Source organism: Myotis brandtii, unplaced genomic scaffold, assembly GCF_000412655.1.
Source record: "Myotis brandtii unplaced genomic scaffold, ASM41265v1 scaffold99, whole genome shotgun sequence".
Taxonomy (NCBI): Eukaryota; Metazoa; Chordata; class Mammalia; order Chiroptera; family Vespertilionidae; genus Myotis; species Myotis brandtii.
In genome coordinates, this window is record NW_005372121.1 from 3,014,390 (window position 1) to 3,041,921 (window position 27,532).

The 27,532-nt window shown below is 36.2% G+C and overlaps 1 protein-coding gene across 6 annotated transcripts in view; it reads right to left on the minus strand.

The window, feature by feature from the left end:
* The window catches only part of PHC3 (polyhomeotic homolog 3 (Drosophila)), a 64,648-nt gene extending 38,716 nt beyond the window's left edge, over nt 1-25,932 (minus strand). For 2 of the 6 annotated variants that reach the window (XR_001360657.1, XM_014533564.1), the window contains exons 1-5: nt 25,644-25,927; nt 21,530-21,685; nt 20,337-20,414; nt 9,151-9,309; nt 6,400-6,498 (exon numbers count right to left, since the gene is read on the minus strand). Coding sequence is in view for 5 of the 6 variants with exons in the window: in XM_014533564.1 (XP_014389050.1) it covers nt 6,400-6,498; nt 9,151-9,309; nt 20,337-20,414; nt 21,530-21,685; nt 25,644-25,787 (636 nt within the window). In the remaining variant the exon portion in view is untranslated. Of the gene's footprint in view, nt 1-6,399; nt 6,499-9,150; nt 9,310-20,336; nt 20,415-21,529; nt 21,686-25,643 lie in introns of all 6 variants that reach the window. The other 4 variants (XM_014533563.1, XM_014533567.1, XM_014533565.1 and 1 more) reach the window with 4 other exon arrangements.
* Nucleotides 25,933-27,532: the final 1,600 nt, after the last annotated feature.

Here is a 27,532-nt window from a genome sequence, read left to right on the forward strand (position 1 = left end):
AAACAAATGTTTCAGGGCAGCTGAGGTTTTCATCAGTTCTATTCTAAGCTATTGAAAGAATCTTCTAAGTGAGACCATATGGAGCATCTTCTCTGATTTTTGTCAAATATTTCATAGCAATATAAGTGGACTAAAAACTATTATTGAAATTTAATGCAAAAAATAAAATGTGCTAAAATCCAGGTTTCTCAAAGTCAAGGCCCAAATCACTTCAAGCCCCATTTTCCACTACTCCAGTCCATCATACTCATATTCTAGCCATACTGTTCTACTTGCCCTTTTCCAAACTACCTTGCACTTCCTTCATGTACAGTCCTTGCTCAAGCTCCTCTTGCCTCAAATGCCATTCTTCCTCAGCGCTCTTTCAAGGCCCAGTAAAAATCCCAAAGAATCCTCCCTAAAAGCCCCTGGATAGAAATAATTTCTCCTCTCCTATCTAATGCTTTTCTCATGGAATTTGGGTCATACTGGCCTACAGCACTGCCTAATGTCTAGCTTATTTTAGAATTACTCATGTCTGTGTCTGTGAAATATGGAGGCTCTGTTTGGCACGCTCCCATCTCTGACATTCATGTTTGTACTCCCACAGTTCTGTATTGCAGACATGACAGAAGCTCCACAAGTCGGAGGTATTTTTCTGTATCTGATTCTGAAATATATATTACACATATATATTTCATATATATTACATTTTTTCTTAGGCTAACATTAAAACCTGTTCATATTTTACTAAAAAAAATCTCAACAAATATCTAGTGATACTTATTTTAAAATCTTGAAAATTTGCCAAAACCGGTTTGGCTCAGTGGATAGAGCGTCGGCCTGCGGACTGAAGGGTCCCAGGTTCGATTCCGGTCAAGGGCATGTACCTGGGTTGCGTGCACATCCCCAGTAGGAGATGTGCAGGAGGCAGCTGATCGATGTTTCTCTCTCATCGATGTTTCTAACTCTCTATCTCTCTCCCTTCCTCTCTGTAAAAAATCAATAAAATATATTTAAAAAAATAAATAAATAAATAAATAAATAAATAAAATCTTGAAAATTTGAAAAATTTCCTTCAAATGAAAAGTATATATATTAACAATGTAAATGAAGATTTGACACAATGAACCCTAAAACCTGCAACAGTCCATTTCTATAAAATAATACACTCTTTTCTTCTAAATTTTTTTTTTGTTTTCTGGAATACTGAAATGTAATGCAAAAAATAAAGTGTGCATTTTATCTTGCCTAATAATAGACAAACATGTAAATTAACCGTCCCTCCACTACAATCACCAGCCAATCAGGAGAGTATGCAAATTAACCCAACAAAGATGGCGGTTAATTTGCATATGTAGTGGGGAAGCGGTGAAGACTGAAGGCTCCGTCCGGAGCGAAGGCCTGGGTGCCGGAGGAAAACCGGTGCTGGCAGCCAGGGGAAGAGAAGGCCTATTGCACGAATCTCTTCGTGCAACGGGTCTCTAGTATATTATATATTATACTATATATTATTTATATGAATAGATAAATTTTACACTATGGCTATAATACCTATCTGTGGTCATTTTGGCTTAAATATTACATTTCAAGCTTTTAAACTATACTTCTAAAGTATATTACAAAGTTAATTTAGCTATTAATAGGAAGATCACATAGTCAGATTTCCTTGACAGAGCCTCACTTTTGAAGAAAACACACCCTTTCTAAATAAAGAATATCAGTGTACTCAAGTCCAACTTTTATTTTATCTAAACGAACACTATGATCAAATTATGGAAACTTTTCTGACTTTTGAAAAATTCTAAATTTCACGTGAAGTATTTTTGCTAATTTCACGTGAAGTATTTTTGCTAATTTCACACCTTACATTTTTATAGTGGATTACCCAAATACTCTCACACTGATTGTTCTATTTCAATCTAAGAAATACTTTGTGAATTACAGCAGCATCTCTTCTTTGCCGATGAGGAAACTAAGAGTTAATATCACATTGGCGGCAACAGAGCCGAGTTTCTAGATTTTAAATCCAAAGGGCTGTTTTCTTCTCAATTCTCACAGCATTCCCCAGATAGCCATGGCAAGTAAGATTTCTTACTCTTCTACAAACATATTTTTAGTTCTGGGATATCTTTGTGAAAAAAAATTTTCTGAAAAAAAGGTGGAGAGGAGGGATAGAACATTTAAAATAGTAAATAAGAGTAAAATACTCTGAATTTCTTATTTTTTTCACAATATGCTATAAATAAATTTTACTACTAAGGAAAAATGAACTATTATGCTGGCTTCTATCACTTAAAAAGAGTACTAAAATAAAACTTGAAATTTGGTAGTTCTCAATTACACACTAATTATTTTAAAAACTGAAAATATGAGCTTTAAAATTAACAAAGTGAAGCACAAATTTTTCAAAACTAAGAGCCCTGAACTTGAAGAAAGTTACCACTGGAATATTCAAAGTATTACCATCACTTACCACTTCCAATCTCCCTCACTGCCATTTCAAAAGCACAGAAGAGAAAAACATTTGTAGAGAAATTTCTAAAGGCTCCTCAAAGTCTACCTTTCAATTAAGTCATATTATCACAAAGCCTCATACCTGTGTCACATCAAACTGAAGTCACTTTTGTAAATTACTATGTTCATTATACTATTAAAGACACTGTAATATGTTTTCTCCATGAGACCACACAAGACAGATTGTGCTCTAGAGAGCATGTTAGTTATATTTTCCTAACTCATTTATTTTACCTTGCAAACTGTCAATCTTTTAGATGGTTGTGTTTCTTCACTATTAGCTACTTCAAAGCTAAGTACCAAATTTGTGACTCATCTTTAGACAATATATAACAAAAATAGTAATTAGTGGCATGTGATATCTAATGTGTCAGGCAGAATACTAAGTACTTTATAATTATTGTCTCATGTATTCCTTATAACAACTTTGAGCTATCATTTCTAGTTTACAGTGAAGAAACTGAGGCCTTGAAAAGGTAGTAATAAAAGCTAATATTTAGTGAATGCTTACTATGTATGAAACATTGTTGTTTTTCATTTATTAACATATTTAGTCCTCACTACAAACCTATAAAATAAGCATTATAATTATTTTATAAATATTTGTTTTATTTTATATTGTTGAAACTGAAGCAAGAGATTAAGGATATCCAATAAGAAAGTGGTAGAGCATGTATTTGAACCCAGAGAACCTGGCTTCAGAGTCCAAACTTATACACTATGCTACACTATGACCTTGTCCAAAATCAATCAACTAGCAAGTGACAAAGCTGGTAACAGTTGCTGAAGTCAGAATTTGAACTGAGGTCTTCCTGTTCCCCCACTTGCAAAAAAAGATACTAACGAGTGCCTATAATGTTCTAGACACATACATATTACTCATTCTTCAACCCACCCTGGAAGTATGTATGACTATTACAGATGTTTAGTAACTTGTCTAAAGCCACACAACTATTAAGTAACTGAAGTGGGAGTTGAAATTAAGTCCATGAATATAATCTGAATAGCCTCCTCACTCCTACCTCCATGCCACTTTCTTTTATTTGTGACTTTTTCTGGCAGGCTTTACATTTATTTTATCTTGTTTTATTGTATACATCTTGTAAATCAATTAAAATTTCAGTTGGAACAAAATATAAATAAAAAATAAAATAGAAAATATTCTGGAAGTTGATAATGGTCTAGCTTATTAGGTTTTAAAAAAAACAAAAACAGCCCAGATGGTGTTGCTCAGTGGTTGAACATTGACCTATGAACCAGGAGGTCACAGTTTGATTCCTGGTCAGGACACATGCCCCAGGTTGTGGGCTCAATCCCCGGTAGGGGGGAGTGTAGGAGGCAGCTGATTAATGATTCTCTCTCATCATTGATATTTCTATCTCTCTCCTTCCTTCCTCTCTGAAATCAATAAAAATATATTTAAAAAACAAACAGCAAAATCATTATTTCAACAAATCCATTTCACAAAGAGACATTTGTAAAAAAAAGTTTAGAGCTGAAAAAAATCTTAAAGTTAATAAAAACAAAGGTCTCATTTTGTAAACATGGAAACTAAAGTCTAACGAAGTTCAGGAATTGTGGAGGATCACAGAGCCGTTAGGAAAAACGTGAATTTAATTGGTCAACATCTTTATATATTAATATATTAAAATTGGCCTTTATTATTAAATAAAATATAATGTAAAGAGATCTATGAAAAGTAACAAAGAATACTATTACTATCTCATTTTTTGCTTTTTACCAGAAGACTGAGACTATTAAATTAAAAATAAGAAGCTGCCCGGCGGCGTGGCTCAGTGGTTGAGCGTCGACCTATGAACTAGGAGGTCACGGTTCGATTGCCGGTCAGAGCACATGCCCAGGTTGCGGGCTCCATCCCCAGGGTGGGGTGTGTGCAGGAGGCAGCTGATCGGTGATTCCCCCTCATCATTAATGTTTCTCCCCCCAGCCCCTCCCTTCCTCTCCGAAACCAATAAAAATAGATTTAAAAAAAAAATAAGAAGCCAAGGATGATCCTAAGATATACTAATTTCTATGGAAAAAGTAATATTCTACTCAATTGTTTTAATTTAAAATTTACTCATTCATTTTTACCAAATTTACTGAGGTGTAACTTACATTCAATAAAATGAATGAACCAATTCAGTGAATTTTGACGTATCTATACAACATATTACCACCACTCCAATCAAGATATAGAATATTTTCATCACCCAGAAAGTTCACTCATGCCCCTTCCATTATCAATCTCCCCTACCTTCTGACCCTGGTACCACCAATCCAATTTCTTTCCCTATAGATTAGTTTTGCCTGTTCTGGAATTTCATATAAATAAATCAGAGTATGGACACTCTGGTGTCTGGCCTCTTTTGTGAATTATAATATTTCTTTTTCAATTTTTTTATTGATTTCAGATAAAGGAAAGGAGAGGGATATATATAGAGAGAGAGAGGAAGAGAGAGAGAGAGAGAGAGACATCAATGATGAGAGAGAATCATGGATCAGCTGCCTTCTGCACACCTCCCACTGGGAATTGAGCCCACAACCTGGGCATGTGCCCTGACCAAGAATTGAACTGTGACCTCCTGGTTTACGGGTAGACACTTAACCACTGAACCACGCTGGCCGGGCAAATTATAATGTTTCTGAGATGCATTAGTTTTTTTTAATATTTTTTAATTTCCGAGTAATATCCCACAATTTGTACATTCACCAGTTAAAGAACATTGGTTGTTTCCAGTTTGGGGCTGAATAGAGCTGCTATGAACATTTGTTTACATATCTTTATAAGGATATATGTTTTCAAATCTCTCACAGTAAACATCTAAAAGTACAATTGCTGGGTCACATGTTAAGCATATGTTTAACTTTATAATGAACTGACAAACTGTTTTCCAAAGTGGTTGTACCACTTTACATCCTCACCAGCAATGTTTTGAGAATATGGCTGCTCCACATTCTCCAGAATCAGTCTCCTTCATTTCAGCCATTCTAGTGAATGTGTGGTGATACTCATTGTGGTTTTGATTTACATTTCTATAATGATTAATGATGCTGAGCATTTTTTCATGTGCTTGTCGACCTTTTGTATATCTTCTTTTGTGAAGTGTTCAAATCTTTCCCCCAATTTTAACTGAATTGCTCATATTATTACTGAGTTGTAAGCATACTTTGCATTTTCTGAATACAAGTCCTTTGTCAGATATATGTATTGTGAACATTTTCTGTGACTTGCTTCTTCATTTTTGTAACAATGTCTTTTGAGAACAATTTTTAATTTTGATAAACTCTTATTTTCTTTTATGGTTAGTGCTTTTTGTGACCTAAGAAAGCTTTCTCCACCATAAAGTTGTGAAGATATTTCCTGTTTCTTCTTCTACATGTTTTGTACTTTCAGCTGTTACCTTTAGGTCTATATTCTACTTCTATTTATTTTTGTAACTTACATGAGGAGAAAATTAAGGCTCACTTTTTCCATAGTACTAAACAAAGTAATATTCTATTTTTTTAATTTAAAACTTACCCAATTTAATTCATTTTTAATATTAAAATCCATCTTGACTTAGTTATTACATAGCTGCTTGCAAAGAAATCTACACAAAAGAATGCATCTCACATAACAAAAAATAAATCTGCTATACAATAGAACTAAACACAATGTCATATCGAAAACTCATTTTCATTTATGTCAAATAACCTAAACATCCATGTTTAATGGCATTATAATTTCCATAGAAGAAAAAACAATTTTCTTGAAATTCTTATAGTGTTTTACTAAATTTCAATCTGAAATGTATGACAAAGAGCACTAAAACGATCAGTTACTTAAACTCCAATGTATGTTTATCTTTAACCTGAAGATCCAGACCTCAAGCACCACGTTATGAAGCTAGACAAGCTCACCTGAGTAGCTGCAGACTGACAGGAAGATGACGATGACGACGAGACAACAGGAATGTCAGACTGTACAGCAGCCACAGTGGTAGCGGGTGTGAAAATCAGCTGTACAGACAGAAAAACCAAAAAAAAAAAAAAATTCTCTAAGACAAAAGAACATGTCTCACACACAATGTATAGCAGGCAAGGGAGACTGAAATTCATGACAGAAAGACAATGCAATTTAGGATTCCCTCTTAAGCAAAAAAAGGTTTTACATGACAGAGAAGTTTCTGATATAGAGAACTAAAAAAAAATCATAAACATTTTTGAAACAGTTCATGATTCTGGTGAAGAGAAAAATAAATCAGTGTTCAAAAAGGAATATGTATTTTGGTAATATGAAATCCTCATACCAAATAAACTATTATACTTAAACTAGGCTGGGGGGGTGGGGGGTTGTCCCTCAGCCTGGCCTGTGCCCTCTCGCAGTCCAGGACCCCCCCGGGGATCAGGCCTAAGCTGGCACTCAGACATCCCTTTCACAGTCCGGGGCTCTGGCAGTCCAGGAACTCTCACTCCTTACCACCCGCCTGCCATGGAGGCAGGAGAGGCTCACACCAGCCCTGAGCCTGTGAGCCTGGCTTCTGACTGAGCACGGGGGTGGGAGGGGGAAGGTGGTGGTGGTGGGGGGGGGTTTTTTCTCACTCAACCAGAAGCCAGGCTCACTGCTCCTTAGCACTGACCCCGCCCCCCCTCCCACTGATGGGGGGGTGGACGCGATCTGGGGCCAGGCTGGCCAGGGGAGGGGCCGTGGGAGGTTGAGATGCTGCAGTCGAGCCCTTTCCCACCTCTGCAGAGGCTCTGGGACTGTGCCGTCCCTTGTCCCCTCCACCCCTGCCTCTGCAGAAGGCTTGGCACCGGGACTGCCATGGCTGGCCTGGCGGCGCAGGCTTGCTGGCTCCACCCCCCGCCCACTGGTGGTTCGGGAAGGTCATCCAGAAGGACATCCGAAAGGTTGTTCAGCTGTCTGGCCTAATTAGCATATTATGCTTTTATTATTATAGATTTCTCCCAACTCAAAACTACCGTGGTAGGATTCCTAAAACTTAGGTTACAATAGACAACCATAAACCATAGTCACTGCTCTTGAATGCAAATTAAAGAAACACATAAAGAAACTCCCAGAAGTCTTTTCAGTCCTCTTTACCATAAAAGCTAACTATGCCATATACTACACTACAATATTTCACTCAGCTACATAGGATCTATAGTACAAATCTAGATTGCTCTTGATTTAAAAACCATCTATAAAGAAAAATTCATTCTAAATGTAAATACCAGAACATGTCAAAATTCAATAACAGCTTGCAAAAATAGCTTTACATAAAAAATAATAATAAAGGAAGGAAAGACATACTTGATTTATTTACTAATAATCACCATCTCTTTTCAACTGTTTTATTCAATACTGAAACAGAATGCCATTAATTTAAAAAGGTAATACAATCTATTCAGTGATTATTCAATCCAATTTAGTAAATTATGACAGTTATTTCCAAGAATGTGTAAATACTCTATTTCAAAATTGCATCGAGTTATTCAATTCCTCAAAAACCATTCCTGTTTAAATTAAAATGATCAATTAAGGAATCTTTTATATTTCAGTTCTTTATAGTATATTACTGGTAAATTTAAGTGAATTAAACAAAAAAAATATAACATTCACAAGAAGTTAATTTCTAGTACAAACAACTGAAAGCACTAAACCTAAAGAGATGTTCTAATTAATTTGAACCATATGAAACTGCCAAGGGGTCAAAAATAGTCAAATTACAACCATTTCAAATGGTTCATTCCACTTAATTCTGAAACATATTATTAATTAAATAAGAGCTCATGGCGGAAAAATGGCAATGTCTACTGAACAATCTGTAGATGGGTCATATCACTGTTTCCTATTAGAAATATGATGGGGAACTTTCTTTGCAATTTTAGTGCAGATCTGGGGATCCAGATATATATTCAGTTCACTGGACAAAAAAAGAAAAGTAAATAAATATATGCCAGTGCCAAAGTTTTTGTCTAACTACATGTAAAGACATCAAATAAAATAAATGTCAGCCAATTTCTGCATTTCTTAAAGAAGCTCAGCAGTGAAATCAGGAAATCAGAATAGCCAAATTAACCTTCCTATATTAATAAAAGATCAGAGTGAGCTTAAGAACACAAATCACCTTACAAAATTTGAGATGGGAATAACCAAAGCTCAGAACCATCAGGTAAATTACCAGAAACTTCAATCCTGATTTCAGAAGATGCCACAATATAAATTCTAACTTATAGTTAACAACCAAGTTTTTAACATTTCTAACAATTTCATCAAATCTTCTTCAAATCTGAGATGTCAATGATATACAATGGTTTTATGTATCACTATAGGTACAATTATAACTGTACGATGCCATCAATTATAAAATGCATCTCAGTTTCAGATGTTAAAATGTGAAAAAAGGTATGAAATCTGATATTAAAAGATAATCATTCCTCTGTTACAGATTTGTCAGCTTCACATGTTACTATTTGAAACACCAAGAAGGCCTACCAATTAAAAGAATTTTTCATGACATAAATGTACAAGAGCTGAGCACACGCACATAAAAATTTGTTAAACATATCTTAAATATTTAAAATGTCTCTTATTACATCAAATCAAGAAATATTTTGATCTCTCTCAAGTCCTTAAACACTAAAAAAATTTGGTAGCTCACATCTTACCATTTGAGCTCGGAGATACATTTGAGCTTGGCTTGCAGTTAGGGTAGGGGAGGTACTCCCTAGTAACATAGTCTGTTGGGTAATACTGCCGCTGGTGGAACTGGAAGCCTGGGAACGGCTTATTAACTGTGCAGGTGTAGGAGAAGTGGAGAGGTTGATCTAAGGAAGAAAACATATTAGATCATAGGCTTCCATGACACAAGCTGAAGTCAGGCAATCAATAGTATATACAGTGGCTAAGGAACCTAAAAAGGAGGACTTCAACTTTGACAGAACCCCTCACTTCTTTGAGCAATTATTTGCACATATATGCAACAATAGCATTTACTGGTTAGTAATTAGAACAATTTTGAAAGATATCTTCAATGTGTTTCAATAAGATTCCAGTATCTTAAAATATCATTTTCACTACTTCCCAAAAAGTAAGGCTAATGTTCCATTATTTTAATATTCCATATAACTTAAAACATTCAAACCAACAGTGTACACTATTTTGTCAGATTCTGTCACATTCTGAGGGATTTTTGAAGTGAACAAAAATTAAAACACAGATAATCCATTCATATACATAAAAACATACATGTAACATATAATTAATGTTAATATTCTCTCTCAAAAACTCTCAGGAAAGAAAAAATTACAATTGCTACTTGTCAAGCAGATAAAAAAAATCCTGAACACTGGTTACAAAATTAAATTATACACACTCCTTTAAAGTGCCCCTCCAGTGTTGCTCAGTGGTTGAGCACTGACCCATGCACAAAGAGATTGCTGGTTCAATTCTGGTCAGGACACATACCCAGGTTGCGGGCTCCATCCCTAGTAGGGGGCGTGCAGGAGGCAGCCGATCAATGTTTCTCATCGATGTTTCTATCTCCCTCTCCCTTCCTCTCCCTCCATAAATAATTAAAAATATATTTAAAAACAACAACAACAAAAACTAGTGCACAGTCTATTTCTAGGATAGGTAAGAGACTAGTATCTCGTTGTACCTGTGAAGGCAAACTGGGTGAAGTAGGGAACAGGGCAAAGGGAGACTTTTATACCCTTTTTTATCTTTCCAATTTCATACAACATTCATGTATCATCCATTTAAAAATAAATAATATATACATATATTTTAATCCTCACCCAAGGATATGTTTTTATTATTATTATTGATTCTAAAGAGAGAGAAAGGAGATGAGAGAGAGAGAGAGAGAGAAACATCTATCAGTTGCCTCCTGTACATACCCCGCCTGGGGATCAAACCTGCAACCTTTGGTATACAGGACGATGCTCCAACCAACTGAACCACCCAGCAAGGGCTAAATAATATTTTTAATGAGAGTAATGTAATCTGACCTCAAATCCTTTTTGTGGACAAAGCAGAGAATAAAATTAAGAAATAAGAAATTAAGAAAGCATTTATTAGACTTTTGATTCAAGCAGTAAGGCAGACTGGACTCTTATATACATGTGCCCAAATACACTCACTAACATGCTAAATCAACATGAAAAATTAGTATAGCTGAATTTAAAAAGGGGGAGCCCTGGCCAGGTGGCTTGGTTGGAGTGCTGTCCCATACACCAAAAGGTTGCACGTTCATCCCTGGTTGAGGCACATACAGGAAGCAACCAATCCACGTTTCTGTTTCTCTGTATCTCTCTTTCTCCCTCCCTCCCTCCTTTCCTCTGTAAAATCAATAAACATGTTCTCCAGTGAGGATTAAAAAAGAGGGGGAGGGGAAGATTTCTAGGTGCCAGAAAAGAAGAAACTCAAAGACCTAAAGTCCCAGCTGACACCAACATAGTCTCAGGGGACACTGGCCTACAGAGATACTAGTAGAAGACCTAATTTTGAGTCTATTTTCAGGGAAAGCTGGAAGTAAAACCCCTATTTTGAGCCAAGATCCTCAAAAGGTCTGTTCAATACGTGAAAAGGAAGCTGGAGAAGCTCCACCCATATGCCCTGAGAAACAGCAAGGCAGCTTGCCATCTTCCCTGCTCCCAGTGTGGGCAGAGAGGCTCCTATGAAAATCAAAACTCCAGATTTGCACCATGCGGAGGAACAGAATACAAATCGACACTACCTGTATAGTTCCACAATCCATCCCAAACATTAGCATTTTTCAGGACATGTGTTAAAATGAGCAGGTGGTCCTAGCCAATCTCACTCAGTGGTTAGAGTGTCGGCCCTCCAAATGAAGGGTCTCGGGTTCAATTCTGGTCAAGGGCATGTACCCAGCCGGGGCATGGAGGCAACTAATCGATGTTTCTCTCTCTGTCTCTCCCTCACCCTTCGTTCTCTCTAAAAATCAATGGAAAAAATATCCTTGGGTAAGGATTAACAAAACAAATTTAAAAAAGAACAAGTGAATGGAGGAAGCTGAGTAAAGGTTATAGAGGAGGATGTCTCTGTACTATTTTTTGTAACTTCCTATGAGTCTACAATTATTTTAAAATAAAGTTTTTAAAAAACTTTACAGAGGGTATACAAGAGTTGGTTAATTAATTCTCTAAATTTAGCTGTATCTTTTAAATATTTCTTAATTTTAATGAAATACTTAAACCTGTAATTCAGTAAACATAATATACAGAATTAGTCTGCAATCTTTTACTCCTAGCACACTACTAAAACTCCCATTAACAATAATCAGTGTATCCAACAAATTCAGTGAATTTTTTTCAGACCATTCCTTCTCAACCTTCTGACCCATCTCCAAAATGTTCATGTTTTATCTTTAATACTTCTCTTCTTAAATTCCTAAATTATCACATCTATCCCCATAGTGTCAAAAAATTCAATCATGATTACTCTTAATCCTTGAAGACAAACTCTTATTCTGAGCTCCAGATCCAATTACTTACCAAAGACATCTTACTGGATGTCTCAAACATCAAACTTATTATTATTCCTTCTTAAGACAGCTTCTTCTCAAATGGCCACCAGCATCTTTTAAAATCCCCCAAAAGAGATTATCTGGGAGTCATACTGATTCTTCCCTCTCCATTACCATACATGTATCTTATTGATTCTCCACCTTTATTCTCCTCATTCTCATTTTGATTTTTAATCACTTAGTTTGAGAGTCTAGGGCCCATGGCACTTCCATCTATATTTCTTTAGCAGATGCAATTTGATCCCCCACCTGGAATCTTGCCTCCCCTTCCTTGCCAGATAATATTTCCCTGATTTTATTAATATTAATTAACCATTTAAAAACCTTCTGCATAACATTCAACCTCTCCTGACTCACTAGCACCATGTCCTCCCACTCTTCTATACAATACCCTTCACATTAGCCATATGAAGCTATTTGCAATATCATGATTTCTCCAGCCTCTATGGCCCTGGTAATAATGCTCTGGACTGGACTGAATGCCCCCAAGCCCTGCCCCCTCTCCACCTATACAGTGAACAACTCCCTCTCAAAAATCTTCAGCTCTAATAAGCTTTTCCAGGCATCCCCACATCCCATAGTAAAACTATTTTACCTTCTTTTTGTCTGTTATCTTCCAGATACTCTGGCATATACTTCTACCCTTCTAAACAATAATTTATTTCTTTAAGGGTGGGGACCATGTGTTATTCATCTTCATATATCCAATATCTGTAAAAATGCCTTCATTCAATAAGTTTATTAAGTTAATAAATACCATGTTATTTTAAGGCATATTTCAGAGTTTTAATGTAATATATAAGTCCATCACAAAGAACATGAGTGTGTGTGTGAGAAAGAGAGACAGATAGAGAGAGAAACAATAATTTAGGTATAGCCTTTAACAAAGCAGAGTAAAAATGTAGAGATGTGCTAGATAATAAATTTTTGATGTGCTATATAATAAATTATTAAGAAACCCCCCAAAATGTAATCTTTTTCTATATCACTCTACAAATAGACATTTTGGATAAAGCCTTGCTCCAAAGATTAAATCACTTAGCAGTGTAAAACTGAACCCAGGTTTTCCAATTCATGTATTTTGGCATTCAGGGGCTTTCCTGTAACTTGAAAGCTCGATCAATAATCTGGGTCAGTCTGCAGTAATAATGCCTTGGCACTTTTTTCAGTCAGTGATGGGGTGGGGGAGGAAGAGGCACAAACCACACACTCTTTAAACAAAAACATAATAAAAGTCTTTTTAAAAAATGACTGGCTGATAGCTAAAATGCCTGAGTACTCTTTAAGGAAATAGAACACAAAGTACAGACAGAATACTTTTCTTGGTCTTTAAAAAGAAAAAAAGGAAGTGAGAAAACTGAATAGTTACTTGAATTAGCCATATGAAGCTATTTGCAATATCATGATTTCTCCAGCCTCTATGGCCCTGGTAATAATGCTCTGGACTGGACTGAATGCCCCCTGAATGCCAAAATACATGAATTGGAAAACCTGGGTTCAGTTTTACACTGCTAAGTGATTTAATCTTTGGAGCAAGGCTTTATCCAAAATGTCTATTTGTAGAGTGATATAGAAAAAGATTACATTTTGGGGGGTTTCTTAATAATTTATTATATAGCACATCAAAAATTTATTATCTAGCACATCTCTACATTTTTACTCTCCTAACCACCTGAATTGCATTTCACTTTGTCTACGTAGTGAGATCAAAGAACAAATATCATGTTTATTTTTAAGTTCCATATAGCAAATAACATGTCAGGCAGTGTCTACTAATGAATGCCCAACCCGTGAGAGTGCGTAGATGAGTCCTCACCTCTGCAAGAAGTCATCTCCACTGCTGGCCTAACAGAAACTTTCACTCCTTTCCACAACTGGTAAGGTTCTCCTCTCTTTCCTGCTTTGTTCCACTGACCTGAACCAGATGCCCTTAACAGTTCTCTGTCAATTACATCCCAACACTCCTAAGTCCCTTTCACTTTAAAGCCTTGGCCAATCCTGGCCCCACACTTCATAAAGGAACTTACTGCTTGAGTCCTATTCCTGGAGTCTCTTCCCACTAGCACTGATTCCAAGAGTCACCAGAGAAAACCAAGTCTGCTAAGAATAGCCATTTAACTCCCAACCACCGCTTGGGGTCCCCAACAGAAGGTTACACAGGGTCTCTGGCCCAGAGTACTCTCTAGAGCCAAAGCCCATTTGAGAGCCACTGCTGACAATTGACTGATCAGAATCAACTGAGTATTATCTACAGGGAGAAACAGTATACAGACATAAAAAAAATAATGTATACCTATATTATATGGAATGAAAATATCTTAATGACCCAACGTTAACAGAAAAATACTACAGAATTACATGTAGTATAATCTTACTTATATAATTACATACAAATGTGTGTGTGTGTGTGTGTGTGTGTAAATCACATATGAGAAGAACATGTTGAGAGACAAGTGACTACACTGTATATACAAACAATAATGCATAGTGGTCCCCCCTTATCCGTGGTTTTGCTTTTCACAAATTAGTCCAAAAATATTAAGTGGAAAATTCCAAAAATAAACAATTCATAAGTTTTAAATTGCATGTCATTCTGAGTAGCATGATGAAATCTTACACCATCCTGCTCCATCCCACATGGGACATGAATCATCCCTTTGTCCAGCATATACACACTGTACACACTACCTGCCCATTAGTCACTTAGTAGCAGTCAAAGCTACCAGATCAACTGTCACAGTATTGAAGCACTCTATACACTTGTATTTTCTGTCATTTAGACAATGAGAGTGTATTCACATTTTACTTAGGCAATATAAAAAACAATAAAATAAAGTTCTTCAATCAGAAATAACCACTGATTAACAGTTTGTTGTGTATCACAGATTTTCTTCCTGCATAATCAGATATATAGATATAACTTTTAAAAAATAAGTTAAGCCCAGCCAGTGTGGCTCAGTGGTTGAGCGTCGACCTATGAACCAGGAGAACCTGGTTCAATTCCTGGTCAGGGCACATGTCCAGGTTTCATACTCAATCCCCAGTTGGGGGCATGCAGGAGGCAGCTGATCAATGATTCTCTCTCATCATTGATGTTTCTATCTCTCTCCCCCTCTCCCCTCCTCTCTCTGAGATCAATTAAAAAAAAAAATAGCAAGTTAAATGACAGGAATTCTGTTTCCAGAAAGATGGAATAGACATACTTTTCCCTCTTCCTCTTCCTAATTATTACTAAAAACCCTAGATAAACATAAGATAATCCCAAAGGTGGGAAAAGCAGATTGGCTAGAGACCTCAGGACCCAGTAAACAATGTGGGTGTGAGCTCCCTGGGATTTCTTTATTTCTCATATAACCCAAACTTTGGGCTAAGGAAGACTGTACCACTAAAACATCAATGGGCACAGACAAGAAGGAGCCCCAACAGAAGCCTGCTATTTCTAGCCAAAGGACCAGGAAAGAGACAGCCTAGCAAGTTTTTATTTTTTAATTGCTCTACTTCACAGAAAACATTGTGGCCCCACCCACACCCACACCAGCAAAGACTTACTAATAGGCACCCCAATCCCCTATTCCCTCCAAAGGGTTAGTGTCAGAGAAGGGCAGGTAGAGAGCCAGGACTTTAATCCTAGCCAGGCAGTAACAGACCACCACCACAAAACCACCTGTTCCCTGCAGAATCAGTGGAGACCATATGGGAAGCAGTCCTATCCCTGTCAGCCAGGAAAGCATCAGTGGGGGCCCAGTGAGGAGCCAGAACTCTCACCCCCCACTCAGCAATTACGAGGAGCACCCCTTTGGGTATCAATGGAGACCAAATGGGGAACCTGTCTCATAACATAATACTGAAAATGTCCAAGTTTTAATCAAAAATCACTCACTGTATTAAAGAACTAGAAAGAGCTCTCAAGCCGAATGAAAGACAATTGATAAATAAATGCCAACACCAAGACAAGATGTAATTATCTGAGAAAGATTTTAAAGCAATCATCTCTGAATAAGCAGTTATGAGCCTGACTGAATCAAGTGAAAAATATACTCTCAGCAAAGAAACAGAAGATATAAAGAACCAAATGGAAAGTTTAGAACTGAAAGAATAGAATAACCTAAATAGATAAAGTAAATGAGATCATACTATACATTCTTGCTATTTTTCAACTTAATACCTAATGAAAATCTAAGTCTCTCTGTAAAATTAATCCTCAATTAAAGGACATGTATATTGTTTATAATTTCTCACTATTATAAATCATGCATATTTGCATAATTATCTATATCACTCTGCATAATTATCTGTCCTTTTTAGTAAATGACATCACTAAAAATGAGAGTGCCATATGAAAGGGCATGCAGTTTAAATTTTTATACACATTGCCAAATAACTGTCTAGAAAAACTATACCAATTACATTTCCATTACAATGAGTCTGCCTACTTTCTCACGTCCTTGCCAACAACGGGTACTGTCTCAATGCTTTTCCTTGTTTTCTAATTTGAGAAGTGAAAATAGTCTGTCATTGTTGTTTTACATATGTTTCTTTATTACTAATACGATAAATATATTTTCATGTATTTAAAAGCTAAAAAGTCTTTCTTTTGAAAATTACTAATGCAGGTATTTTGTGAATTCTCACTGTTTATCTTACTGATATAAAAGAGCCATTGTTATTTCACAAACATAAGCTGGTTAATAAATATGGTTTAAATATATTTTCAACCATTTTGTTATTTTTTAACTTTGCTGATGCCTTTGCAGAAGAGTTTTTAATTGGTTTAGATTTCATTTTAGACAATCAAGTTTAACTAAATCTTAGTCTCATTTAGTTGAAGTACAAAGACATCTAAAGGCTCAGTTCCAACTAGTTTTAGAGCTAATCAATCCTAAAATCAACACTCACTACTGATAAGTATCTAGAATTAGTCTTTCTGTTCTAATGAGGGGAAAGAAGAGGATACTGGCACCCACTAATTACCTATACATTATATTAAGAATAGATTTCTCCACATACATAGTTTCCCAAGTGGTATCACTGGATTTTGACTCCATTTTTTAAAAATACAATATTCCATTTCCCCTTTGGGATCCCACTCCTACTCTAAACCCCAACTTATTTGGCTGTTAATTTGACAAACTAACTTGTATCCCTTTTTTCTACTGGAGGCTGGACTAATTCCCATGACTTTCACTGTTATCTGAAAACCTACCTCAAAATAAGCAAACTACTAGTCTGCCACCGGACAGATCATTATGGTCACTACCTAAAGAGTTCTGCTACCATGCTCTGCCCCTCTTTCAGAGCTTGACCTAAATTTATTAAGCAATCTTGGGTATCATAATTTGAAATGCTGGTCAACTTACTTGAGCTATTGCTCAACTGGAATAGAAAATAAAACAAATGGCCCTAGCCAGTTTGGCTCAGTGGATAGAGCATCGGCCTGTGGACTGAAGGGTCCCAGGTTCGATTCCAGTCAAGGGCACATGCTTGGATTGTGGGCTCGATCCCCAGTAGGGGGCATGCAAGTGGCAGCTGATCAATGATTCTCTCCCCTCATTGATGTTTCTATCTCTCTCTCCCTCTCCCTTCCTCTATATCAGCGGTTCTCAACCTGTGGGTCGCCAACCTGTGGGTCGCAACCCCTTTGGGGGTCAAACGACTCTTTCACAGGGGTCGCCTAAGACCATCAGAAAACACATATATAATTACATATTGTTTTTGTGATTAATCACTATGCTTTATGTTCAATTTGTAACAATGAAAATACATCCTGCATATCAGATATTTACATTACGATTCATAACAGTAGCAAAATTACAATTATGAAGTAGCAACGAAAATAATTTTATGGTTGGGGGTCACCACAACATGAGGAACTGTATTAAAGGGTCACAGCATTAGGAAGGTTGAGAACCACTGCTCTATATCAATATAAATATATCTTTTTTTAAAAAGAAAACAAATGCAATATATTCTTTTTTTTAAAAATATATTTTATTGATTTTTTACAGAGAAGAAGGGAGAGGGATAGAGAGTTAGAAACATTGATGAGAGAGATCAATCAACCTGCACGCCCCCCAGTAGGGACGTGCCCGCAACCAAGGTACATGCCCTTGACCGGAATCGAACCTGGGACCCTTCAGTCCGCAGGCCGATGCTCTATCCACTGAGCCAAACCGGTTCGGCCAATATATTATTTCTTTTTCTGGATATCCATTCTCCCTACTTACTTCTTTTCCCCAGCAGCCACTCACAGGCTCTGGCATATTTCAGGACACAAGCTGCCTAATTTATGACAAGTAGCACTAACAATGTCATAAAAATTAAGCACAATCACTGGAATTATAATTTCTGTGAAAGTCACATTCATAAAATCGTAATGAAAGAAAAATAGTTTAAAAGGATACCTTTTGCCGAAACCGGTTTGGCTCAGTGGATAGAGCATCGACCTGCGGACTGAAAGGTCCCAGGTTCGATTCCTGTCAAGGGCATGTACCTGGGTTGCGGGCACATCCCCAGTAGGAGATGTGCAGGAGGCAGCTGATCGATGTTTCTCTCTCATCGATATTTCAAACTTTCTATCTCTCTCCCTTCCTCTCTGTAAAAAATCAATAAAATATATTAAAAAAAAAAGGATACCTTTTAATAATGTGAAGAGAAAAATTTTAAAAACACGTATCTCTATGTTGTCAAAAGTTATTCCAGTATTTCATGGAATAAAGAATTGGTCTATAAGGTTTTTAACCAGTCCACAAAATGTTTAGTATCAATACGTAAGGCCATATTACTTAGATTTTTCATTTCCTTCAGTCTAACATTTTCAAAGCATAAGTAATTTCTTTTTTAACTAATTCTATTTATATTCCAGGATACTTCCCTTAGCTAAAGAAGGACAGCACAAGTTCACCTTCAATTCCTTAGCAATCTACAAACAATATTCTGTTGGAGTTAATTTTACAAAGCATTAACATATTACCACACTGGATCAAGAAAAAGTAGCTAGGAAGGACATTATAGGGTTAACTCAATGGTTCTCAAGGGGCAATTTTGTCCCTAGAAAACATTAGGCAAAATGTGCCTAGAGACATTTTTGGAGGTCACAATGGAGGAAGGGGGAGGGGCACAGTGTACTGATATCTAAGTGGCTAGAAGCTAAGGGTGTTGCTAAACATTCTATAATGCACAAGACAGCCCCCAAAACAAAGAATTATCTGGTCCATCTTTGGCTGGTTAGCTCAGTTGGTTAGAGCATTGTCTCGATATGCCAAGGTTCTGGGTTCATACAAGAATCAACCAATGAGTGCAATGTTTCTCCCTCTGTCTCTCTCCTTTCTCTCTAAAATCAATAAATAAAAATTAAAAAAAGAAAAAAAGAATTATCTGGTCCAAAACATCTATAGTGATGAGATTGATAAACCTAGGACAACTGATGAAATTTTAATATACACTACATTGCAGCAATGTTAAGTTTACGGAATTTGATCATTTTCGTGTGGCTTCGTAAAGGAATGACTTTGTTTCTAGTAAATATATATCAAAATATATAGGACTAAAGAAACATGTCTCAACTTACCCACAAAGGATTCAGAAAAAAACAATATGTAAATATGTAGAGAAAGAAAATGATAAAGCAATGAACCAAAATGCTAACAACTGGTAAATCTGAGTAAATCTTTTTATTATTCTTGCAATTTGAAATTATATAAAAAGTTAAACAAGTATTACCATGCCTATAAATTTCTTTTAACCAGGAAAGTTTGCACAATTTCCCACAATATATGCAAGAGAGCAAACCAGCTTTCTTTTACACCTTTTTCAAAATAAATTATACTATCTTGAGTGGACTAATTTTAAATTTGACCCAGATAACTCAAGTAAGCATAAGCTGAAATGTATAATTTCTAAAATGTGAATTTCAGAGAAAAAGCTAGAAACATTTAGATGTCTACCAAGGATATGACATTCTGTAGTATATCACAGTAAATGCATGGCCTAATACCCGTGCATTGTACATTTCAGGCTTTCAATACATACTGAAAACTGCAATCATTTAGAACCATAAAAGACCTGAATACACTTCATGGGAAACAATGTATAAGAAGTAAAACAAAAATATTTTTAGACTCAGATTTTCCGAAGTTTAACATTAGTTCTGAATTCTTGAACCTTATCATTCTTACTTCTAGGTACTTTTTACTTAAATAGTATTTAAACAAATATACAATTAACAGCTTTGCAAATATTAATGGTTTACTTTTGGAAAGCAATAATTAAAATTTTTAAATCCAGGAAAAAGTTTAGGGCACTTACAGACGTCTGGGACATACTTGACTGTTGTGTGACACTTCCTGTGGGGGATGTAGACGGTCTTCCACTGGATAAACTTGCCTAAAATAGTAAGATCTTTATAATATGTCCATAAAAACCTAAAGTTAAAATCTTTCTGGTACCAGGATACCACAAAACCATAAGAAAAGTAAAAATGTCTATATATGAAGCTATTCATTTTACAGTGAACATGGATTAAGCTTTGGCCAAACAGATTAAGAAAAAACAAAAAAGCTGAATGGTGGAAACAGGACCCAAAGGGTAATATGATTTTAATAGCTGCACTCATGATCAGTTTTACTCTACAGGCTTCCATCTTCTTTAGTGGAATCACCACCGCAACATTACAAAAAAGAAACTGAAGCTACGTCAAGTGCCAGTGGGTTTCAGTTTCCTAACTCATATCACAAACACCATGTCACTTAAAATTACACTACCAAGAAAAAGCAACAGCTGGGTATGTGATTACAACAGATATAAACCTTTTTCAGGTTCAGTCAACTGAGATCCTCCTCCAGTAAGATTTAAGATTAAATCTCACATGTAGTTTTATTTAAATAAACAGAATAATAATGAAAATCTTTTTTAAAACACAAGCATTTAATCATAAAATCATCCTGTTATTAGTAGGAATAGTGTGATTAGATTTTAGAAAGTACATATGCATATCTTTATACAGAAAATTTCTGGAGGGTTACATATTAACTGATATAGTGGCCAACTCTGAAGAGTGGAAAAAAGCAGTGGGTGTAGTAAAGGAATACTTCTACTTTAACTCTTATAAACAATTTTATACCGTTTAATTTTTTTCAATAGTGTAAATTTCTTGCATACTGGAAAAAAACTTTTTTTGTTAAAATGTAAATATAATTCACGTAATCCTAAGTATTCACTGTTATACCTAAAATTTTACATGCAAAATTATGACACTAGCGTAGCAATCCTGCAATGTAGATAAAAAGCAGTGGAAGAAAAAGTTAGCAACAGAGTAATATATAAAACATATCCATTATTTTTTAAATTAACTTCCATTTGGCAGCCTATTATATTTCCTTAATAAAAAATTATCACAAAACATCTGAACTCTGAAATAATACCCAATTCATTTATTTTCTGCAGTATCTGCAAATAATGTCAACTTAGGCCTCATAATTTTTCATTTATTCCACTCTCACCTGAACGGCAGCAAGGCTCTGAAGCTGGGAGCTGCTTAAGTGCTGCTGCTGAAGAGCTGCAGTGTGCAGCATTAAGTGCTGCTGTTGAGCTGCATACATTTGCTGAAGGTACTGAGCAGCTGAGCTGGAGGGGCGATGCAATGCCTGTTGAATTACCTGTGATAAGTCAATTGAACCAATGTCAAACCATAATCTTAACCATAAAATAAAGTATTAAAAAAGTGAAAGTTTAAAATTTTGCTACTTGAATATTCACTGTCATAAGCTTATTAACATAGTTCTCTCCTAATTACATATCTCTAGGATTGCACAAATTAAATCCATACAAATTAAAACTACCCTGTATAGTCAATTCACAAAAGAAAAAAGGTGCAAACAACCATTTGAAAAGATCTTCAATCCCATTAGCAGACAAAAATTACAAATTAAAACAGGATATTATTTTCCAACTTTCAGATGGATAAAGATTTAAAAGAATACTACTAACTGAGGAAACAGGTACTCTCATAAATGGTTATAAAAATGTAAATTGGTATAAGCATTTTGAATAAAACTTGGTAGAATTCAGGGCTTGGGAACAGGAAGGAATACGTATAACCCTAAGCCATTACAAACAGTAATGCAAAGCAGTGCTGCCCAATATAGTAGCCACTAACCACATGTGTCTCCTGCTGCCCAATATAGTAGCCACTAGCCACATGTGTCTCCTGAGCATTTACAATGTGTCCAGTGCAACTAAGGAATTGAGTTTTTAATTTTACTTCATTTTAAGTTAAATATAAATAGCCACATAAGCTAGTAGCTACTATACAACATAGCACATACTAGTATATCTACATTAATTAACAAAAAGAATTCCCAAATACATCATAAGGTGAAAAAAGCAGGCTACTAAATAGTGTATAGAGTCAAATGCCCTTTTATATTAAAAGTTTGTGTGTTTTTTAATAATACTTAAAATTTTTTTAAAAATTGATTTCAGAGAGGAAGGGAGTGGGAGAGAGAGACAGAAACATCAATGGATGAGAGAGAATCACTGATCGGCCGCCTCCTGCACTCACACTGGGGATGGAGCCCACAACCCGGGCATGTGCCCCAGACCAGAATCAAACCCAGGACCCTTCAGTCCACAGGCCGACACTCTATCCACTGAGCCAAACCAGCTATGGCTATATTAAAAGTTTTGAAAGAATATTCAGGAAAATGTTAAAAGACTACCAAACTGGATTAGAGGTGATTTTTACCTTCTCGTTTGTACTTTTCTTTTTCTTTTTTAAATATAGTTTTATTGATTTCAGAGAGGGAGAGGGAGAGAGAGAAATATCAATGATGAGAGAAAATCATTGATCAACTGCCTCCTGTACGCCCCTTACTGGGGATCGAGCCCGCATGTGCCCTTGACAGTAATCAAACCTGGGACTCTTCAGTCCGCAGACTGATGCTCTATCCACTGAGCTAAACCAGTTAATGCTCTATTTTTCTTTAAATGACTGAAAAAACTTTAGAATGAGTAGATATTATATTAATAATAATAAAATTATAAAGCAATTTACTTTTTAGAAAATTACTAATTACCTTTCAAATGTAATTTTTCAAACATTTATAAATGTTTTTTAAATGTCAGATTCTGTGTTTCAATTGTTTCAACAATAGAATAAAACTATTCTTACTAAAATAATTCCTATAAAAGTGTTACTGAAAATATTTATTAGTATAATATAAAATCTGAGCCTGAAACTTCATAAACACAGAAAAAACAACCATTCTATTAACAGAGAAAAATTCTTTATCTGCCCAAACCAATAAGTCAGACTATGGTAGTCCTCTGCAACCACATCCCAAAGTCACATCATGCCCACAGTGACTCTGAAACAGCATAGAACTCTAACAGCAGCATCAAACCAGAGAGATAAGGGAGAAATAGAGCCATATCCTACAGCTTTAGGGTATGAGTCAGGACACCTTGAACCACAAAATTCCAAGAAAGCATATTTCCTTGGTATTGTTTACTTTCACTTGTTCATACCTCATTTCTCCAACTCCAGATTGCTAAGCCTGCTACAGACTTTTGTCACAATATCAATGTAGGCTTCTGACCCCTAGTTGCAGAGGACTATAGACCAGCATCAAGTAATTTAGGATTATAACAGTACTAGAGGCCCAGGGCATGAAATTCCTCTTGCAGTCCAGGAGCCCTCAGGGGATGTCCGACTGCAAGAAGGCGCAGGCCGGGCTGAGGGACACCACCCCCCCCCCCCCATGAATTTCGTGCCCCAGGCCTCTCGTGGTGTTATAAATATCCAAATGGTCCTTGGCAAAAAAAAGGTTCCACACCCCTGCTCTACAGGAATGAGGATGATAAAGAACATTCAAAGGACTGAAAATGAAAGCTGAAGGTATTAAAGAACTACTTAGATAGTTCAATAAATATTGATTTGATGGTATTTTAGGGGAAGCAATTCTAGGATAGCATGCAAACTAGTGTTAGTGCTATTTATGAGATATATCTATATACTTCCAGTAACACTTTAAAAATTTTTATTAAAGTATTAATATAATACTTCCAGGTGTACAACACAGTGACTCAACATCTATATACCTTATGAAGTGATCACACTATACAAAGTTATTACGGTAATATTGACTATATTCCCTATGCTGTACATAACACTGTTTTTTATTAACACATCCAGCTCAGGTAAAAACTAGAGAACAAAATGACATATTAAAATATCACATCATCTGTATGTTCAAAGATCTTGATACTCTTCCCTATATCTCTTGCCTCAGAGAAAGATGAAGAACATTAAAATCACATTCTGCATTCCAGTTTGAATTTTTTAACTGACTGGGTCTCCAACAATTCTGATTCCATCCATGGTAACGTCAGAATCCCAAACCATACCAACAGTTAAATAGTCATTATACTGGGGTATCCACTCTAGAAAAATGAATAGGGAGAGGACTATGTTGCAAAGTTATTTTCAATGTAGAATGCAATTATGGGGATTCTAGAGAGAATAAGCAGGTATAATGGAAAAAAATAAGAACTCAAAGAGTGGTTAAGGGCGCAACTCCAGAATCAGAGACCCTACTAGCTTTATGAGTTTAGGAAAGTTAGACTACTTACTAGTAAAACATCAGTTTTCCCATTTATAAAATGGAGATAATAATAGTATCTAATAACCCATGCAAAGCTTTTATCAAATGCTTGGCCCACAGAAACTGTTCAATAAATGTTAGCTATTATTACGTACTGGGTACATCTAATGTGCCCACACAGTTCTAGATGCTTCCTTTAATCCTCAAATAACTAATAAAGTGGTGGTCTCATCCTCATTTTACAGTTTCCTGAGGCTATTATGCCTCCCACCCAAGATTATATAACTACTAATGAGAAAGTGAAATTCAAAGAGCATATCAGACTGCAATGCCCATGTCCTTTATATGCAATACCATATTGCCTTAACTTCCATTATTATAAAGGTTAACCAAGTAAATTTAATTTTCTCAACTAAGTGAAGAGCCCAAGATTTTTCCTCCTTAGAATTCCTTTCCACCTCTGCCCCTAAGAGCTTTAGAATGAATCCTTCTCCTTAGGGTTCTTAAGTTTAAAATGAACCTCTTAACACATCTACAGACCTGAATAGATCTCCCTAAGTCTACATTATGGGTTCAAATATAAAATAACCCCAAAAAACCTAGAGCCATTCTGCATGTTGGGGCTCTAGACTGAGTATCTCCATACTGCAGCAGCAGCCAGACACCTTCCAATTATAATTTTCCTTACATATTTTAAAAGCTACACTCGGGGGAGGGAGGGGGGGAGGGGAGAATAAGAACGGACTGGAAGAGGTTAAATGGGGGGAAAAAGAGAACCTATGTAAGACTTTCAACAATAAAGATTTTTTTAAAAAAAGCTACACTCTGACAAATATAAGCCCTCTCAACAGAATAATTATTAAGTAACTTTTTGAGTGTTTTGAACATTAATAATTCTAACTGTACTTATTTAGAGGATATCATATAATTCATTGGATATGAAACAGAATTTTGCATAAGCAAAAATAATGACATCCTAAGTCTTAGCCTACCCATCTTTATAATGAAATACCTGTACAGCATGTCGGTCTGAGCCACTGTAGACTGAGATCTGTGGTTGCTGCATTCGAGAGGAGGAAGTGGTGATGGTGGTAGTGGTAGTGCTACTGGTTGTTGTCGACACAGAAGATGTTCCAGGGTTTGGTTCACTATCCATAGCTGTACCGTGGTCCTTAAATCTGGCAGATAACACAAAGGGTTTGTACAGGCAAAAGCATTATCTTATGGGTTTTAAAGAATATTTAATAATTCCAAAGAAATTATCAAGTCTAAATTTCTAAGAAGGTCCTCAAAGCACAGATAGCACACAGTCACCATAAACACCTAGAAAGAAAAAGAACTTCACAAATAAATAGCATATTTAATACTTAATACCAACTAAATTTGAATTTAAATTATTCGGGATATGTAACACAGGTAAAGCCGGGTCTAAAATTTATTTTCATTATTGAAAGAAGATGAGTATTTTGAAACCAAAACAGGTGATGAGTGAATACTAAACTACCTAGGAAAATAAAAACTAAAGCAACATCAGGGAATTTAAAATATATATTTACATTCTCCTGACCATACTAACTACAAGTTCAAATCTTTCTCTTTTTTTTTTTTTCAAATCATTCTTATCTATACATTAAAATAGGGTGCCTAAGGGCTTGTGCTAATTAGCTTAATTTTTGGCGACCATATATACTTGCTTTAAAAATAAGTTCTTTTAGAAAATAAATTAATAAAAAATCACACTAGCTTTTTCCCTAATTAATCTTACTACATCTAATAAGTATAATGAGTTATACTTATAAGCAGATTACTCTGACCCCATAGAGAAGAGCTGACAACAATTTCCCCACTTCCTTACCAAAATCTCTTTTTCACAAAGAATTGTCCTAAAATTTGAAAACAGCATAATTATGTCACTTTCCTCAGGAATGGACAGTAAAGTACATTTGTGTACAAGACTTTCTGATTTTTCCCCTTCTAATATTGTGAACTCACTTCCCTGTTGTATAAAGTTCTACTAAATACAGAATTTATATCTGAATAAACTCAAACAATTGAAGTCAATTCTAAGGACCTCAATATTGTTAGAAACTAGAACTACAAGTGGGTTTTGTGTGGGGTGAAAAATGCACCGCCATGGTGAAAGAGCACCGAGCATATACTCGCTCTATCTGCCCTTATGTCCCATCTTTTCTTCCCAGAAACAAAATCTGGCGGACCTCCCATTAGCAGCACCGACAAGTCAGAATGTATGTCATACGAACACTTTCTACTTCAGAAGACAAAGGAATTTGGCACTAATTGTGTGCCCATACACTATTCCCATACCTTTAATGTGCAAGATTTCTTTGTCCTTTATATCCTTTATGTGAATAATATTTATATGCTTTTTAAAAATCTCGATTTAATGAGAGGAAAAGTGAATGGGGCCAAGCTGACTACACTTACTTTTTTGATTCGTAAATGACTCCTACATCCTTACGCTTCTCTGCTGGCATTTTAAGCAGTTTTTCAGACTGCATCCCAATACTCAGACCGCAGCACCGCACGGTCACTGCTCAACCACGGAACACGCTGTGGTCGGTCGGGTAAACTTCTTCCCAGGGACCGGCTGTCCTAACGCCCCGAACCGCGCCCCGGCGCTGGGCCGCGAGTCCGCTTCCAGGCCGGTCCCTGTACAGCGCGTGCCATTCCGCCCCACCGGACCCTCGACCCCCAGCCCTGGGGTACGCGGTTCCGCAACGAACCAAAAATGGTCACAGAGAACCCAAACGGTCGGCACAACGCCACCCCTCGCCGAGCGGAACCGGCCCAACCGCTGACATGCATCTGGAGACCCGGCACAAAGGGGCAGTTTCGGCAACTCCGCCGTCCCCCGCGGAGTTCGATGCCCGCAGCACAGCC